The 18632-nt window shown below is 47.9% G+C and overlaps 2 protein-coding genes across 2 annotated transcripts in view; both read left to right on the forward strand.

Moving 5' to 3' along the window:
• The window catches only part of STX12 (syntaxin 12), a 30262-nt gene extending 18436 nt beyond the window's left edge, over window positions 1-11826 (forward strand). Inside the window, exons 4-9 of the mRNA XM_048825912.2 lie at window positions 4818-4955; window positions 6007-6050; window positions 7199-7304; window positions 7864-7936; window positions 8178-8260; window positions 10214-11826. Coding sequence (XP_048681869.1) covers window positions 4818-4955; window positions 6007-6050; window positions 7199-7304; window positions 7864-7936; window positions 8178-8260; window positions 10214-10306 — 537 coding nt within the window. The 3' untranslated portion in view covers window positions 10307-11826. The remainder of the gene's footprint in view (window positions 1-4817; window positions 4956-6006; window positions 6051-7198; window positions 7305-7863; window positions 7937-8177; window positions 8261-10213) is intronic.
• Window positions 11827-15465: 3639 nt separating this feature from the next.
• The window catches only part of PPP1R8 (protein phosphatase 1 regulatory subunit 8), a 31017-nt gene continuing 27850 nt past the window's right edge, over window positions 15466-18632 (forward strand). Inside the window, exon 1 of the mRNA XM_048825906.2 lies at window positions 15466-15641. Coding sequence (XP_048681863.1) covers window positions 15586-15641 — 56 coding nt within the window. The 5' untranslated portion in view covers window positions 15466-15585. The remainder of the gene's footprint in view (window positions 15642-18632) is intronic.

The raw sequence follows: 18632 nt of genomic DNA on the forward strand, positions 1-18632 counted from the left end.
AAACTTGCAAATTAAATGCCAAATTAAATGTAAATTAAATTAAAAATTAAATGAAAAAACCGCCAAATTAAATGTAAAAATGTAATAAGAAAAGCCAAAAAGGAGTTTGAAGAACAGCTAGCGAAAAACTCAAAAGGTAATAACAAAATGTTTAAGTACATCAGAAGCAGGAAGCCTGCTAAACAACCAGGGAGGCCCCTGTACGATCAAGATACAAAAGGAGCACTTAAAGACGATAAAGTCATCACAGAGAAACTAAATGAATTCTTTGCTTCAGTCTTCACGGCTGAGGATGTTAGGGAGATTCCCAAACCTGAGCCGGCTTTTGTAGGTAACAAATCTGAGGAATTGTCACAGATTGAAGTGTCACTAGAGGAGGTTTTGGAATTAATTAAGAAACTTAACAGTAACAAGTCACCGGGACCAGATGGCATTCACCCAAGAGTTCTGAAAGAACTCAAATGTGAAATTGTAGAACTATTATCTATGGTTTGTAACCTGTCCTTTAAATCAGCTACTGTACCCAATGACTGGAAGATAGCTAATGTAACGCCAATATTTAAGAAGGGCTTTAGAGGTGATCCTGGCAATTACAGACCGGTGAGTCTAACGTCAGTACCGGGCAAATTACTTGGAACAATAGTAAAGAATAAAATTGTCAGACACATAGAAGAACATAAATTGTTGCCCAAAAGTCAGCATGGTTTCTGTAAAGGGAGATCATGTCTTACTAATGTATTAGAGTTCTTTGATAGGGGTCAACAAACATGTGCACAAGAGGGATCCAGTGTACATAGTGTACTTAGATTTCCAGAAAGCCTTTGACAAGGTCCCTCACCAAAGGCTCTTATGTAAATTAAGTTGTCATGGGATAAGAGGGAAGAGCCTTTCATGGATTGAGAACTAGTTAAAAGACAGGAAACAAAGGTAGGAATAAATGGTAAATTTTCAGAATGGAGAGGGGTAACTAATGGTGTTCCCCAAGGGTCAGTCCTAGGACCAATCCTATTCAACTTATTCATAAATGATCTGGAGAAAGGGGTAAACAGTGAGGTGGCAAAGTTTGCAGATGATACTAAACTGCTCAAGATAGTTAAGACCAAAGCAGACTGTGAAGAACTTCAAAAAATCACACAAAACTAAGTGATTGGGCAACAAAATGGCAAATGAAATTTAATGTGGATAAATGTAAAGTAATGCACATTGGAAAAAATAACCCCAACTACACATACAATATGATGGGGGCTCATTTAGCTACAATTGATCAGGAGAAAGATCTTGAAGTCATCCTGGATAGTTCTCTGAATACGTCCATGCAGTGTGCAGCGGCAGTCAAAAAAGCAAATAGGATGTTAGGAATCATTAAAAAAGGGATAGAGAATAAGATGGAGAAGATCTTATTGCCCTTATATAAATCCATAGTACACCCACATCTTGAATACTGCGTACAGATGTGGTCCCCTCATCTTAAAAAAGATATAGTGGCATTAGAAAACATTCAGAAAAGGTCAACTAAAATGGTTAGGGGTTTGGAACAGGACCCATATGAGGAGAGATTAAAGAGGCTAGGACTTTTCAGCTTGGAAAAGAGGAGACTAAGGGGGAATATGGTAGAGGTATATAAAATTACGAGTGGTGTGGAGAAAGTGAATAAGGGAAAGTTATTTACTTGTTCCCATAATATAAGAACTAGGGGCCACCAAATGAAATTAATGGGCAGCAGGTTTAAAACAAAGAAAAGGAAGTGTTTCTTCACACAGCCAACCTGTGGAACTCCTTGCCTGAGGAGGTTGTGAAGGCTAGGACTATAACAGGGTTTAAAAAAAGAACTGGATAAATTCATGAAGGTTAAGTCCATTAATGGCCATTAGCCAGGATGCGTAAGGAATGGTGTCCCTAGGCTCTGTTTGTCAGAGGGTGGAGATGGATGGCAGGAGAGAGATCACTTGATCATTACCTGTTAGGTTCACTTCCTTTGGGGCACCTGGCATTGGCCACTGTTGGTAGACAGGATACTGGGCTGGATGGACCTTTGGTCTGACCCAGTACAGCCATTCTTGCACTCATGTTGCAGAGCTGCTTGGAGAAGGGGCTCAGTATTGCTATATGGTGGCTCTGCCCTTCGCCCACTCTCCCCTGGCCTTATGGCAGTGCTATAGCATCAAAATACAATTGGGCTGTGTATGCAGAACTGTTACTTAGCTTCTAAATGGCTTTTCAGATACTGTTTGCTGTAAGGGATAGCTGACTGTGGTGAAGAAGCTAAATTATAGGCAATGCAAAATTGTACCAAAATGCTGCATAGTGGACCATTTGTTGGCCAACATCAAGTCTCTTTATAATTCTAATGTGCATTTGAATCCCCTTGCCTTTCCGGGGGAAGGTAGTGGGAAGCTGTAGTCATCTTATGAGATTCCCTGCCCAAAGGTTTCGCGTCTCTAACACACAACAAAAGGTGACACATCTCCATAGAAACTAAGAAGACAGGCCTGGAATAAACAAAATATAAACCTTAAATAGGTAAGCCCCAAGCTCTCTCCTGCTAAATTCAGTGATAAAGGATGCTGTTTTGAGCCTTGACTGCAGGGGTGATGCTCATGTGCTGAGGCATATCCATGGGAAGAGTGCTCAGTGAAGGAAAATCTTGTCTTCAAAATGCCGTTACAGGATAATCTGCAGTGGATATGGGGCAGCAGATGTTGCCTCAACCTGATCCTTTATTTAAAGGCTTAAATACCATTGTAAGTAAGACTGAAAATCCATGCTTTGTATAGTCATTCAACATGTGCAATTCAGTTTCCGTCTAGTGGACAAGAAGTCCTTGACAAGTTATGCTGCCATATGAATAGGGCCCTACCAAATTCACGGCCATGAAAAACGCGTAACTGCCTGTGAAATCTGGTCTCTTGTGTGCTTTTACCCTATACTATACGGACTTCACGGAGGATACCAGCGTTTCTCAAATTGGGGGTCCAAATCCAAAAGGGAGTTGCGAGGGGATTGCGAGTTATTTTAGAGGGATTCAGCATTGCCTCCCTTATTTCTGCGCCTTGGGAGCTGGGTGGCTGGAGAGCGGCAGATGCTGGCCGGGCACCCAGCTCTGAAGGCAGCACCCTGCCAGCAGCGGCACAGAAGTAAGGGTAGCAGTACTGCAACCCCCGCCCCCCCATAACCTTGTGACCCCCTCCCCACAACTTTTTTATGGGTCAGGATCCTTAAAATTACAACACTGTGAAATTTCAGATTTAAATAGCTGAAATCATGAAATTTACGATTCTTAAAATCCTGTGGCCATGAAATTGACCAAAATGGACTGTGAATTTGGTAGGGCCCTACATATGGAGTAATAGTTGCAATGTATGAATGTCTCTTGCTGGAAGTGCCAATAATTACTTTGCAGCAACCCAGCCAAGAGTTCATGAAAGCGTGAATCAGTATGGCAAGATTCTTCCCAGAAGAAAGGGCTGCAATTTTTAACTGTCTGAACAGGCATCATTGGATTATGCTACTGAATCAAATGCCTTCTCATGAACCTGTTTGAAAAATTATTCGTATTTGCTTAATGGGAATGTTGAAATGTGGATAAGAGCTGACTGAAGGATCATAAATTGGGTGATAAACAGTACTGTCTCAAGTTATAGGAAACCTGTACAGTGGGTACCACACACATCTGCCCTGATCTTAGTTAACATCCTTAATGAGCTGGAAGAGGGGCATGCGTGGCACGTTCAATGAAACTAGTGCATGATACCAAAAAGGGAAGAGCTCAACCCTAATGAGGACAGAAATCAACCAAACTAAACAAATACGAGAAATATGGAAAAAGTAAAATGAGACTGGCCTTGGAGGGAAATGTAGCTAATAAATCTGGAGAAAAACAAGCTGAAACACAGACAAGGAAAGCAGTGATCCCACGAGATGAAGGGATAACAGGCTGCAAACTAGATGCAATCTTGTATTGTGGATGATGCAGCACGCTAGGGGCTTGTCGACATTATGGATGCAACAGCAGCACAGCTACGGTGCTGAAGTGTGGATGCTTCCTACAGCGACGGAGGGGGTTTTCCATCACTGTATTAAATCCACCTCCCCGAACAGTGATAGCTAAATCAACGGAAGCATTCTTCCATCAGCCTAGCCACGTCTACAGCAAGGGTTAAGTCGGTGTAGCTATGGCTCTTAATGATGTGACATTTTCACACTCCTGAGTGATGTATGAAGTAGCTATGTTGACCTAAATTTTAAGTAGACCAGGCCCAGGGCTGCATACAGAGGCAGTTTATGGAACAGGAAGGTCAGTCCCCATGTACAGCTCTGTTGTAACCACATAGGGAACATGCTATTCCATATTAAAAGAAATATTGACAAAGTAGAGGGAACGTGAAGAAAGTTGCTGACCATCCCCCAGCTTTTGTAGGATTCACTTACCAGGAAAAGATGGGGTTAAATTCTTCTAATTTGACTAAATGAGTTACTGAGGGATCTGCAGGGGACTTAAGCCTTCAGGTGTCTGAAGCTTGTTAACCTAAGGAGACTGGCTGATTTAGTGAAGTATATGTGGTATGACTAGGAATAATGGGTTGCAATGTACTAGATTCTGGAATTGTCTGCAGAAAAGTCTCCTCGCTCTCTAAATTTAAAACTAGACTAGAGCAAACTAGAGAACTCCACGGTAGGGAATGATCTGTCATTGGCAAGGGCTGGACTGGGTAATCTGTCTGAACACTGGAGATAGGGGCCTCCTGAAGTTCCGTGCTTTGTGGATTGTCTCGTCAGTAGATATTTGAATAACTAGTTATCTTATTTCAATTCTTTAGCGCCAACAGAAATTGCAGAAGGAGCGTTTAATGAATGACTTCTCTGCAGCCTTAAATAACTTCCAGGCAGTGCAGAGAAGAGTGTCTGAGAAGGAGAAGGAGACTGTAGCCAGGGCACGGGCTGGCTCTCGTCTCTCGGTAAGTATTTTAAGAGGAGTTGTATAGTGAGCTCAGCGAGCTCTGAAGTCTTTATTACAAAGGCACCTTTCACTCAAATTTTTGGACTTCTGTGACAAACCATGGACAAACGAAAATGTGTATGTTTGTATTTTGAGGGAGGTGGGCACCAAACTACTGAGATCTATCAGCTTGTATGTATGCGTGGCTGCAGACTTCATAACTGTCAGTCTGCACTGTCACTGAGCAGTGTCTGTGTACTAGCTCTTTGTATTCTGTAGCACAGAAGGCCAAAAGTCTCTCAGTGCCTTGCCTGCTCGCAATAGTGGAGGAGGAGGAAAGTCAGGTATGTGCAGATATGTGGAGAGGGGAACCAAAGCACAGCTGGTAGGCCTGCAATAAGACTGTCAGCACTGGCCTATAGCTCTCCAAAAAGACCTCTTAAATTTTGTCCGTCCTTGAGCTGCCTCTTGGCAGACACACTCTCCATATCTCTTTTCCCCTTCCCTTGAGCCCCCTTTGTCCAACTGCTTCCTCAGTGCAGTTTCCAATTTTCTTCCTCTCCATGGTTGGTTAAATCCTGTTCTGGTGATATTGTCTCTGTCTCTTGTAAGTCCCTGTGATTACTAAAAAGCATTCCTAATAAAATGGACAACCAAATCATTTTTTCAATCCCTCTTGCCCACTTCCTCCCCTGCTTTGTCTAATCCTCTTGGAATATTGATTCGTAATTCTGGCCCCTTGCTGAAGTTTGTCATAATCCCTTATTTATGGGCTGATGGCTCTAGAAGTAAATGCACCAATACGCTTCTTGTATGTGGATAAAGGAACTGACAAACAATTACAAAGGACTTAAGCAGACTTTTTAGGGGGGCTCTTTCAGTTGCATCTGACTTGCAGTGCCCCTGTAGCTTATGTCTAAAAACCAAAGTAATGCAAGTATCTTAAAGGTACTCACACTAGTATGTTACAACTCTTCAGCTCCACATAGTAAGAGTCCTACCTTGCTGTGGTTGGCTGTGTCCATGATGCCTGCAGTTTGTGACAGTAATGAGCCATTCCTCTCTTCCAGACTGATGAGAGATTCAAAGAGGAGCAGCTGGTCTCATTTGATAGGTAACAACTACCCTTTGCATGCCTGGGGTGCATTTTATCACTTCTGTCTATGTGTAATTAACAATACAAGAAACTGCATTAATGCAGCATTATCACTGAACTCAGTGCATAGAGTCCAGGAAACCCAATTCCTACACCATATAAAACATTTCCGTATGTAGTTTTATTGTGGTGGTACACAGCTTCCAAACATTTAACTATTTCAAAACTAGGCTACTTCACATGTTGGCTGTTGGCCCTCCCATAGATAATTAGCATCTCTTAATGTATTTTGGCACTCTGAAGTCTTGAAACTTATTAGCTAGTGAAAACTGCCGGAGGGTTGTGCACTAACTCGGACATGGAATCTTGGTACAGCTTTCCAAAGTATTTACCCTTGAGTGGAGAAGCAGGAGGACACCTTCTCATCCTAAATGTGTGAAAATAGGGTGTTGTGTTGTTGCACTTGCTGGTTTGTCCATAGTAGTGCCTAGCCTGCACAATGATATTACTAATGCTGTCTCTCCAGGATGCAGGTAATTTTGGGGGTGGGGACAACTGACTTGCTTTAATATCTCTGTTGGTGTTTGTTTTTTGTTTGCAGTTGTTCTTGATAGGGTAGTGGACTAAAATACCAAGGGCTTTATTTTAACCTCCAATGCCATGCATCCAGTAGGTATCCTTCAGCTCAGACCCAGGCACAGCATTCTCTGCCTAGTACTCAAAACAACATGCTTGCAGGTTGCCTTCCATAAAGACTTCCATCTGTGCCTTTTGTTCTTTGGGTGCCTTATAAACAATACACAGCCCCAAGCACAATAGGAAATTCAAAGTTTCCCAGTATATAGCTGTAAGGAATACTTACATTTTAGAACAAAGCTTCCTACACAGACCAACTTTTAGTTTCTTTACTGAGATTTTGAAGTATCCTCATGCAAAACCCAATCTTCATCCTTTCCGTCACCTGTCATCACTAGTCCAGTTTGTCTCTAAGTACAACTATAATACCAGAATCTATCTACCTGTACTAAAGGTTTAAATCCACTCCTGATTTGATTTTTGTCCCTGGAGGAAGCTTTCTATAACTCATTGGCATTGTGACCTGAATGGGGAGTGGAAGTATCTGCTGCTCGGGAGGAACAGGCTCTTAGTCTGTGTTGTTTCTGCAGTAATGAAGACTGGAATCAAATGCAGTCTCAAGAAGAAGATGTAGCAATAACTGAACAGGACCTTGAACTCATTAAAGAGAGGGAAACGGCAATCAGGCAGTTGGAGGTGAGCTCTAGAGCCTATCATTTGCAGCCCTGTTAGCAAAGGAACCTAAATAAAAGGGCCAGGTAATGTGCTCTAGGCTCATCTGTTTGTGGGGAGGGATCAAGAGAGCTGGGAGTTCAGTGGGCTCAGAGCTCCTTCTAGAGATGCTGATGCTTAGGTGAGTGACCTGGGGGGGGATAGCTCAGTGGTTTGAGTATTGGCCTGCTAAACCGAGGGTTGTGAGTTCAATCCTTGAGGGGGCCATTTAGGGATCTGGACCAAAAATTGGGGATTGGTCCTGCTTTGAGCAGGGGGTTGGACTAGGTGACCTCCTGAGGTCCCTTCCCACCCTGATATTCTATGACCCTCCTTCTAGCTGAAGAGGGCTGTATGGAGGTCCCTCCAGCACCCATCATGCTCCAAAGATGAGAATTTTTTTATAGAGGGTGTTTAGTCTGTTAAGCCTTGGGCAGTATTCCTGAGATGGACCTTTAAGCAAAGAAGAAACTAGCTTTGGAAAAATATAATCTATACCTGTTGTAACTTGTCAAACTGTTATTGACTGAACTGTTGTCTTCAGGCAGACATTTTGGATGTTAATCAGATATTTAAGGATTTAGCTATGATGATTCACGATCAAGGAGACATGATTGGTAAGTACACTTGGCCAACAGATGCCCTGAAATAGAACTCCTCTCTTTTATCTGGCTTTATTCTACACTTATTCCACATTTTAAATTCAATGTATATGGAAAAACTGAGAGTGGCTGATTTAAACCATTGCAGCTATTCTATATAAATGCCATATGGTAGCATAATCTGTTAATCTTTAATTTTGCAGTTCTGAATTGTCTTTTAATATAACTTGAGTTCTCTCCCTTTACACTTGTGTAGATAGCATAGAAGCAAATGTGGAAAGTTCAGAAGTGCACGTGGAAAGAGCCAGTGAACAGTTACAGAGAGCTGCTTATTATCAGGTAAACTCTTTTGTGTGCTTGGCACTAGCATACATATTGACCGGTGCTATCACCATATTGCACGGAACAAGGCAAACGTACCCACTCCTGCAACCAGTAAGGCAAGTTCTCACACAGCTAGCAGGGGCTGAGGTGGGACTGACTCTTCTAATGAACTCCATCTCCAGGAACAGATGCAGCCACATGTACTATTTGGCTTGTTAATAAGATACTAGAAATTAACTGTTGGGTTCTCTTTGGGACCCTTCTACTCAGCCTGCTCCATCATGCAGGGGATGTAAGGTGGGGTGCATAGACCTGGAGAATAGCTGAAGGTAGCTGCTGGGTTTTGTCTTCAATACTGCATTTTTAAACAAAAACACATATTAAAAGATAATGGAGACCATTCCTTAGCAAAGGCAGGTTATTGTGTTACAGTGGAAACATCACAAGTCTGATCTTCAGACTGATACAGTAAATCTGAGAGTTTACCAGCCTGGGCAAAAATTTACTACCCAATACTTAACATAGATATGAACACACACAACCCCATTCACAAAAAACTTAACAGATGATCTCTCTCCCACCTACCCCTTGACATAGTGTCCCGCCACATGCCTTGACTTGCATCATCTTGCCATTTTCTCCTCAGTTCCCCCCAGCCTACTTGGTCACCACCCACTCGTCCATTCTTCCTCTTGCACCCGAATAGTCATCAGTTCTTTTTCCTGACCCACCAGATCTCTCTCAGCAGCTTTTTGGCCACTTTGATTAGATCTCTAGGGTTGGCTTGATGCCATGCACCTCTCCTCCAGCCTGCCGCGCTTGCAGTTCAAGAGCCTGTGGCAGGACTCCGGTTTTGCTTCAGCTGCTCCCTTGTGTAGAGAAGACTACGGCTAAGGAACTGGGCATGCTTGGGCCAGGGGAGGAGACGTACGGAGATGGGTAAGAGGAGGCTACGGTGCAGTGGAGCAGCAGTGGTCTGGTCCTGGCTTCAGCTGTGAGGAAGGAAAAGGGCCAGTACTAGTGGTGGTAGCTGTTCCTCAGTTCGTTCTCGGCCTGAACTAAGGCATTGGAGCTTCCACTCCAACAGAACAGCAGCTGCTCTCGCCATCCAGCAGCTTGCGATATCATTGTGCCTTGGGACTTCTTCACAATTTCACCAACACCAGGGCTGGACTCTCCAACGTAAGAGTTTAGAGTCTGCATGCGTTGTAGGCATTGGTCATGCTTACCTAGACACAGTAGGGAGTTTCCCAAGGCAAATGAGACTCTACAAGGCTGCTGTGGGTAAACTGTAAAACAGCTGCATGTCTGTGGTCATGACCGGGTATATTACAAGCCTCCAGGTCAGGATGGGGATAGAGTACAACGCAGAGAGCAGAGGCCATTACTTCAAAGAGCAGAAATTGTGGGTGATGAATTCACCCACAATTCATTTGCATAGTTCCAAGAAGCTTCTTGTAACAGCCATTTCAGGCACACAAGGGGAGGCGCAATACACAGGTAAATTGGTTAGTCTTTGATCATGCCTTATTGATGCCCTCAAAGAATCCTAACAGCTGGGAGGGGTATGACTTCTGTAGAAATCGTGCTGGTGTGTTCTATCATTTTAAAACACAAGCTCGCTCACTCTCCGCTATTGTTTCAGCCAGCTTCAAGTACGGCTCACTCTTTTTTGCCAGCAGCAGGAGTTGAGTCCAACCATGCTCTGACTGCATTACCTCCTAGTTCTTTATGCTGTTAGCACTGAGCATTTTTGGTTTGAGCACATTATCCTACTCTGATTTAAACAAAGTGTAATCTGTTCTCTGGGAATTTTTTTCCATTCTCCTCCTGAGTCAGGTTACACGTGCTGTGCTTCAACTTTCCGTGCTGTCTCCTGTCCAGAACTCTGTAATTAGCTAAACTCATTGAGTCTTCTGTCATCTGCTGTTTTAGTGTCAATATTTTTTGTTCTATTTCTTTCATTAGAAGAAATCTCGTAAGAAGATCTGCATCCTGATTCTTGGCCTTGCTGTGGCTTCTGTAATCTTAGGACTCATTACCTGGCAGGCAACAAAATGAAGTCCTCATAAGGAGTCTAATTTCATTGCAGAGTTTTCCCCTGGGAAAACAGGCTGACTAGTCTTGGAAATGAATTGACCACCTTGAGAGAGCACAAACCAGAATGTCCTCTAGTAATAGATTTAGAAACTAACATGCAGATAACTAGTACTTGGAATTAGTGCACAATGGAGACAGTATTTATCAGTTTATGTACAAATCTATTGCTTTATGTAACTAAACTATTTTGTATTTTTTTGCTTTCTGTATTGTGATTACTCCCTGTCCCAACTGTACCTCGAAGGATGTGATCAGTAATTGGAGATGTCTTGTTTTGGACAAGTGGCACTACAATTCTTCTAACATGTTTATCTGTATAGTTAGACTTCGTAGGAGTGATGCAAACAGGAATTACTTCCAAAGAGTGCACAATGCTGATTCTCACTTTACCTTGACTCACCAATTCCTAAAATCTCTAATATTTGCCCCATGGTTTGATTAGTCTCCAGGTGGCCATAGCTCTTAATTCTTCTAAAGAAACTTTACCATTACATCTTTGAATGGTAAGGATTAAAATGCATGAGTGCTGAAGTTGGAACTGCTAGTGGGCTCAGTGACCGATCAGTTTAGTCTATAGATAATTGTAACTGTTTTTATTAATGTTTGGTGGTGGGTTTTTTCACATCCGTGTTTGTGGTGACAATGCAGCATTTAACATAACATTCTCTAACAATATATTCTTCCCCAGTGAGACTATAGCTGGTGGCTTACTGTTATCAAACACTTAAATCTTCCCACTCGGCACCCCCACCACGTGTGTAGAATTAAAAAATTGCTATTGAAATGCCCTGTGGCATAGGCAACCCTAAAATCTGTAACTACCCATTTAGTTTTTAACTAGTCAATGTGACAACTTCACATTTTTAATGGTGGTGGAGAGAGCCATTCAAGGTTGGAAACTGAGCCCAAGGGTTTATTGAACTTTCTTTCTAGTTTGCATTCGGCCAAATTGAATTGTTTAGAAATGACCCTTGAAAAGCTCTGTTACTAGTTAGCCGTGTGGAACTGGTCCTAGAACAGGTGGTATGCGTTTTGTGAACAAATACCAGTCATGCACATCTAATACTCTTAATCTTCTGTTCGTAAGGGATAAAACATTTGGTTTAGTAACTCAGTAGTAGTTTTAGATTGGCAGAGGGTATTGCTTGACTAAGTCTTTCTGTGGAAGAGATCTCTGGTTCTACTTAGTGTTCTGTAATAGGGCTGGATAGCGCTTACCTGCTACCCCCATTCCTCAATGTGGTTCTGAACTGAAATGCACTGATGGAAAAATAAGATTGTAGCTAAAGCTCATCATTGTGTGGTTAACTGCAACATACTGGCCCATTTTGTATTTAATCTTTATTCCATGTCTGTCTTAGTTAAAATACTAAACTAAATGTGAAAACTGCAGAGGGAATGTGTTGTCATAATTGCACAATTTTTTGCACTATTGCACCATCCTTCCATCCAATAACTGTCAATAAACATTTTAAAAAGTCTTTGATCAATCGTCTTTCTCATACAGTTTGAAGTAGACAAACTCCTTATGCTGGAGAAAATGATACTTATTCACTAAAGCTTCAAAACATGTTTCTTGAAGCTGACCTTTCTAGGTAGGGTAGAAGGTTGTCTTCATTCCAACCACTGGTTTCAGAGTAACAGCCGTGTTAGTCTGTATTCGCAAAAAGAAAAGGAGGACTTGTGGTACCTTAGAGACTAACCAATTTATTTGAGCATGAGCTTTCGTGAGCTACAGCTCACTTCATCGGTGCCACAAGTACTCCTTTTCTTATTCCAACCACTCTTACTCATGGCACTTCCACTGTTCATTTCTGTAGTGCTAGATCTTTAATGTAGTTAAAGGTAATCTAAAGTGAGCAATAATTCACATTTATGTGGTGTACAAGATTTCCATGCTGAAACTGTTAGTTACACTTCAGTTAAAAGTAAACTGAACTTGGCCTGTCACTGAACAGTTTAGATAATAGTCCTGCCATGAGTGCAGGGGTCTGGACTAGATGACCTCTCGAGGTCCCTTCCAGTTCTGTGATTGTATCATGTACATTGAAAGATCCGCCGAGCATCACTGTCTTCTAAATACTCTTGGGAGAGCTCATCCCACCCTTTCTGACTTAAGAGGCAAGAGACATCAGTGCATGCTGCTCCTTACATCATCAGGTATTGCTACTAAACAATCCAAGACTTTGCCTCCTCCATGGACAGTGTGTTATCTATGCAGTATTGATGATTGGGAAGTGACTCTTCAGTGTGGTGGGCCCATGTATGAAAACAAACCGCTGCTTTTCAAAGTGGCCTCTGTATGTTTCCACACTGGGGGCTATGCCATGGTTGCTGCAGTTTCAGAATAGTCTAGAAAGCTGTAGCCTTTGCTACTACTTAAGTGTTTAGTATCCAAGCTTCCTTTTTCTGTGGTTGGTTGCAGATGATGTAACCAGAGTCTGGTGCTTGGCAGCCTTCTGCCTATTGGTACTAACTCACTGTTTTTGTTCTTTGGGAGAGCAATTATCAACCCATCTTCCCGGAGACTGCTGCTTGCTAAGCTCTCACCCGTGGGACTGTGGCAGAGGGTTACTTCCCATGCACCTTTGACTCCAGACTGAGCTTTTTAACCAAGGGGGCAGTTGGAACACAGGCCTCTCTTTCTGAAGTGAAGGGATAGCACTCAAAGCAGGAGCTCAGCTGCCCCCTAATAACTGTTTCCTAGAACAGGCGGTCTCACCCTTCTCTGTACCATTCCACCCTCTTCACTTTCCTGTATGACCTCTTCCTTCCATTAGTAGGGGGGAGGTTCTGAAGTTCAGCTCCCACCAGAGCAAATAGGCAAAGGCAACTCATGCTCATGCTGCAGGTGAGCGTAGCAGTCCCAGCTGCCCTGCTGTGCCTCTTCCTGTCCCTGGCGTGGTTTCCATTCTGAGCTGGGCCCAGGGGTGGCTCCAGGTTCCTTTTTAAAAACTGCTTTCTAACAGGGCAGAGCCACCAGCCTCTACCCCGGAAGTGGGGTGTAGCCCAACCTCTACCCCCTCTGGCTATCCTTCGCGGGAGTGGAAAACCCTCCTGCCCCTGCCGGAGCTACTAGCCTCCCCGTACATGCTACAGCCCAGGTACATTCAACGGGGAGGATAAAAATCTGAGAATCCCTTCTCTACTCCTCCCCCCTTCCTACCCCTCCGGAGAGTTACCGCGCCCCGCAGCCCCGCTGCCCGGCTTAAGGCTCGCCCGGACCGCCGCCGCCGGCTGCCTGCAGCGCGCTTCTGCACGGACGTTGCGTTCAGATAACCTCGGTGAAACACAGCAGGCCCCACCCCGAAGGAAAAGGATCCAAGTGCGCCAGTCACTTATTTTTCTCTCGAAGTTATTTCCATTTTGGCTTTAATGAGGTGGGTGGTTCAGTTACGGCCCAGCCCCCCCCCCCCGACACTCCGCCCCCTCCCCGGACACTCCGCCCAGCCCCCCCCCCGACACTCCGCCCCCTCCCCCGACACTCCGCCCCCCCAGCCCCGGGCCCGGACACTCCGCCCCCCCCAGCCCCCTCCCCCGACACTCCGCCCCCCCAGCCCCGGGCCCGGACACTCCGCCCCCCCCCCAGCCCCCTCCCCCGACACTCCGCCCCCCCAGCCCCGGACACTCCGCCCCCCCAGCCCCCTCCCCCGACACTCCGCCCCCTCCCCGGACACTCCGCCCAGCCCCCTCCCCCGACACTCCGCCCCCCCAGCCCCGGGCCCGGACACTCCGCCCCCCCCCCAGCCCCCTCCCCCGACACTCCGCCCCCCCAGCCCCGGGCCCGGACACTCCGCCCCCCCCCCAGCCCCCTCCCCCGACACTCCGCCCCCTCCCCGGACACTCCGCCCCCCCCAGCCCCCTCCCCCGACACTCCGCCCCCTCCCCGGACACTCCGCCCCCCCAGCCCCCTCCCCCGACACTCCGCCCCCTCCCCGGACACTCCGCCCAGCCCCCTCCCCCGACACTCCGCCCCCCCAGCCCCGGGCCCGGACACTCCGCCCCCCCCAGCCCCCTCCCCCGACACTCCGCCCCCCCAGCCCCGGGCCCGGACACTCCGCCCCCCCCCCAGCCCCCTCCCCCGACACTCCGCCCCCCCAGCCCCGGGCCCGGACACTCCGCCCCCCCCCCAGCCCCCTCCCCCGACACTCCGCCCCCTCCCCGGACACTCCGCCCCCCCCAGCCCCCTCCCCCGACACTCCGCCCCCCCAGCCCCGGGCCCGGACACTCCGCCCCCCCCCGACACTCCGCCCCCTCCCAGCCCCCTCCCCCGACACTCCGCCCCCCCCAGCCCGGGCCCGGACACTCCGCCCCCCCAGCCCCCTCCCCGGACACTCCGCCCCCCCCAGCCCGGGCCCGGACACTCCGCCCCCCCCAGCCCCCTCCCCCGACACTCCGCCCCCCCAGCCCCGGACACTCCGCCCCCCCAGCCCCCTCCCCCGACACTCCGCCCCCCCAGCCCCGGGCCCGGACACTCCGCCCCCCCCAGCCCCCTCCCCCGACACTCCGCCCCCCCAGCCCCGGACACTCCGCCCCCCCAGCCCCCTCCCCCGACACTCCGCCCCCTCCCCGGACACTCCGCCCAGCCCCCTCCCCCGACACTCCGCCCCCCCAGCCCCGGGCCCGGACACTCCGCCCCCCCCAGCCCCCTCCCCCGACACTCCGCCCCCCCAGCCCCGGGCCCGGACACTCCGCCCCCCCCCCAGCCCCCTCCCCCGACACTCCGCCCCCCCAGCCCCGGGCCCGGACACTCCGCCCCCCCCCCAGCCCCCTCCCCCGACACTCCGCCCCCTCCCCGGACACTCCGCCCCCCCCAGCCCCCTCCCCCGACACTCCGCCCCCCCAGCCCCGGGCCCGGACACTCCGCCCCCCCCCGACACTCCGCCCCCTCCCAGCCCCCTCCCCCGACACTCCGCCCCCCCCAGCCCGGGCCCGGACACTCCGCCCCCCCAGCCCCCTCCCCGGACACTCCGCCCCCCCCAGCCCGGGCCCGGACACTCCGCCCCCCCCAGCCCCCTCCCCCGACACTCCGCCCCCCCAGCCCCGGACACTCCGCCCCCCCAGCCCCGGGCCCGGACACTCCGCCCCCCCCAGCCCCCTCCCCCGACACTCCGCCCCCCCCCGGGACACTCACTCTCACTGTGACGGGAGCGGCGCGCGCTGTATGCCGGGATAGCCTCCAGGCCGGTCCTCCTGATTCCCAGCCTGCCCCGGGCCCGCTTGAATGGGGCATATCCAAGATGGCGGCGAACGCGAATTCTTGTGGCGGTCTTTCGCTGTTCGACTGCCCGAGCTGGTGAGCGCGGCGGGGCCCGGGGCGGGACGCGGGCGGCGGAGCGGGGCCGGCCCGGCCGCCGTGCTCCGGGGCTGGGGGCTTGGCCGCGGCGTGGCGGAGCCTCCCGTTCAGCAGGTTGCCGGCCAAGGTGCCAGCCTTGGTGTGCGGGGTCTGTGCTCGGTGCGTGCCGCCGCCCGGTCGCTCCGAGCTGCGGCAGGGCTGCCGGGCTCTGCCCCGGCTCTGCCCCGGCCGGCTCTGCCCCCGCCTCCTGCTGCGGCTTGGGACAAAGCGCTTTCCTTCCCCCTGCCTCAGTTTCCTCCCCCGCAACATTAATAAACGCCCCCCCCCCCGGGTGCGTAGGGCGGGTGCGCGGTGGAGCAGGGCACGGCGGGAGCGGCCGGCCGCTGCTCACCTGCCCGCACGTGTGCAAAGCGCGGATGGCCAATGTCTCACCGCAACTTCAGACGGGAGTTCTGTTTCCTGTTTAACGTAGCGGCTGAAATAACAGGCGTGTTTCAGAAGCGGCGTTATGTGTTTGTTTCCCCACGATCTTAGAAAAATAGGGAGTTGGGACAGAGTAAGCAAAGGCCTTGGCATGCACAGTGTGAGAAGCCTGTTAACTTGAAAGTGGCCGTGGTTTTTTTTATTATGCTGAGGGGGAGACTGTCAGGGGGAATGCACAGGTAGGATGTGAAAGCATTATGGACTTGGTTGGTCTTGTTCTTTTGAAGCTAAAGATAGCAAAGGCCTATTTGGTCACCCACACCGTCATCCTTGCACAGTGCAGGATTGTTCTCTTCAATACATTCGAGTTCTGTGCTTAGTAAAACTTTAAATTGCCTAGGAGAAAACGGTGGTAAAAACATTGAAGTGGCAAAGTCAAGCACTCAAAAATCAGGAAATGCCAGTTGTAGCCTAATTCCGACCCTTGTTCGTATGCATGTGATCAAGTCTTTGCTGGCAGGATCACCTGTTATTTCTTCCACAAGACGCCAGCGGTATTCAGTGGATAGTGCTCACCGAATGTGTCTCTGTTCAATATTGCTTTTTATCCTTCTCATCGCTTTGTATCGTCGCATGCTTTATTTACTGCACACCATGTAAACCTTGCACTTAATACAAAACTACTAATTTACTTATGGGCTCTTCTAGCGTTCTCATTGTCATAGTATCTGAGAGATTCATAATCATTAAGGAGCACTCCTGTGAGGCAAGATGGTGTTAGTTTTCCACCTATAAAATAGGGGTGTAGTACAGGGAGATTAAGGCCAAAATTGTTAAGTATCAGCTAATCATGGATGCCTAAATTCAGATGGTTTGGGCCTGATGTTTCAGTGTACTTAGCATATTTATAGCACGTCATACGCTCAAAGCAGAGAGTGATCATTGACTTCACTTGCAGCTGTGAACGCTCAGCGCTTCTGCAAATCTGGGCCCAAATGTCTCAAGTCAGCACCCAGAAAATGAAAAACCCAATTAGTGATCACTTGTGAAAACTTTTGTTTAAGTGACTTGCTAAGAGCCACATAGGGACTCTGTGGCACAGGCAAGTGTAGAATCCAGTTCTCCAGGGTGTCATTCAACTGTCTCTTAACCAGGAGACCATCCTTTCTCTTCTTTCAATCCCGTGCCTCTTTTGCGACACACCTTCCCATTTGCAATAAACAAGGTAGGGGTCCTACAGGCCACGCACATTCACTGCAAAACCCTGACTCATTTCCTGAGCACCATCTATCATGTGTAGGGCCCTACCAAATTCATGGTCATGAAAAACGCATTACGGACTGAAATCTGGTCTTAGAAGCCTGCAGTGGGTGGGAGAAGCAATTGTAGGAAACGCCTTCCTTAGTTCTGGTATTGAGCATGCTCAGTCCAGTTACCACACCACACAGAAACTGTGTGGGGATGGAGCATACTTGATGCAGACAGAACCTTTAGAGAAGAATGCTGCTGGCTTTTAACAAACCTCTCCAGAAGCATGTGCGAACTGCAATTTTTCAGAGGCTTTTAACTCATCCAAATTTGCTAGATTTACACTAGAACAGCAAAAGCTGCATCTCTGACACACGAGCAATGTCCCTGCCACATTTCAGGTTCCTCCTCCAAAGCATGCAGGTAATAAAACTTCAGTTAAATCATTGAAAGAATATTTTAGCACCAGGAAAATGTTGGTTTGCCTAACTTTTCTCTTGAAAACAGCTTTTTACTAACACTTTCAAAAAAAAATTCAGCATGTGGCAGGCACCCAGAATGTAAAATTTCAGCCCCTGTGTTTAAAGTTCGGCCATGTTCTAAGTAACTCAGAATGGGGTCTTTGTAATACAGAGTGTCAGGCACACGCCACCATTGGTGTTTGTGCTTTAACCCGTTGTGGGGAGGAGCCCTGCTTGCAGGTGGACTTTTTTATTTCTTCTGATCTTGAAGTACCAGTCTGCAGTAAAGATTGAGAATTTCATGCTTTGTTTAAAAGCTTTGTTATAAACTATGCTGGTACCTGTTTGTTTATAAATTCTTGGTCATAAACTTAGTTTTAATTTCTTCTGGACTGAAACATGGACCACAAGGTCTTGACATAAGCACAGTGGTGGGTTTATAAAAGCTGGGTATGTAAATCATATGTATACAGAGGAAACTGGGAATTGGTCCTGCTTCGAGCAGGGGGTTGGACTAGATGACCTTCTGGGGTCCCTTCCAACCCTTATATTCTATGATTCTATGAAACATGGCAAACTGTCCTCCAATTATGCCTCCCTTGGCTTGAGAGGATTTGCAGGAACAGCCTTCAGCTGTACAGTGTTCCTGAACTCCTGGTTATTTGAATCCTTCACTATCCAAAAGTTTCAGGTGACCCCTGAGTTGTGTTTATCCTGCAGGGTGAACCTCAGTTATCTGTGTATGAAATATAATGTGTGTGTGTGTGTGTGTGTGATACAAAACTTGAAACTTCGGTTCATCAGAAGGCAGTTGGCAAGGGAATAGTTGGTTTCAGCAAGCAAGTCTGGAGAAGCAAGT

This window comes from Caretta caretta, chromosome 19 (assembly GCF_965140235.1).
Source record: "Caretta caretta isolate rCarCar2 chromosome 19, rCarCar1.hap1, whole genome shotgun sequence".
NCBI classification, from domain to species: Eukaryota; Metazoa; Chordata; order Testudines; family Cheloniidae; genus Caretta; species Caretta caretta.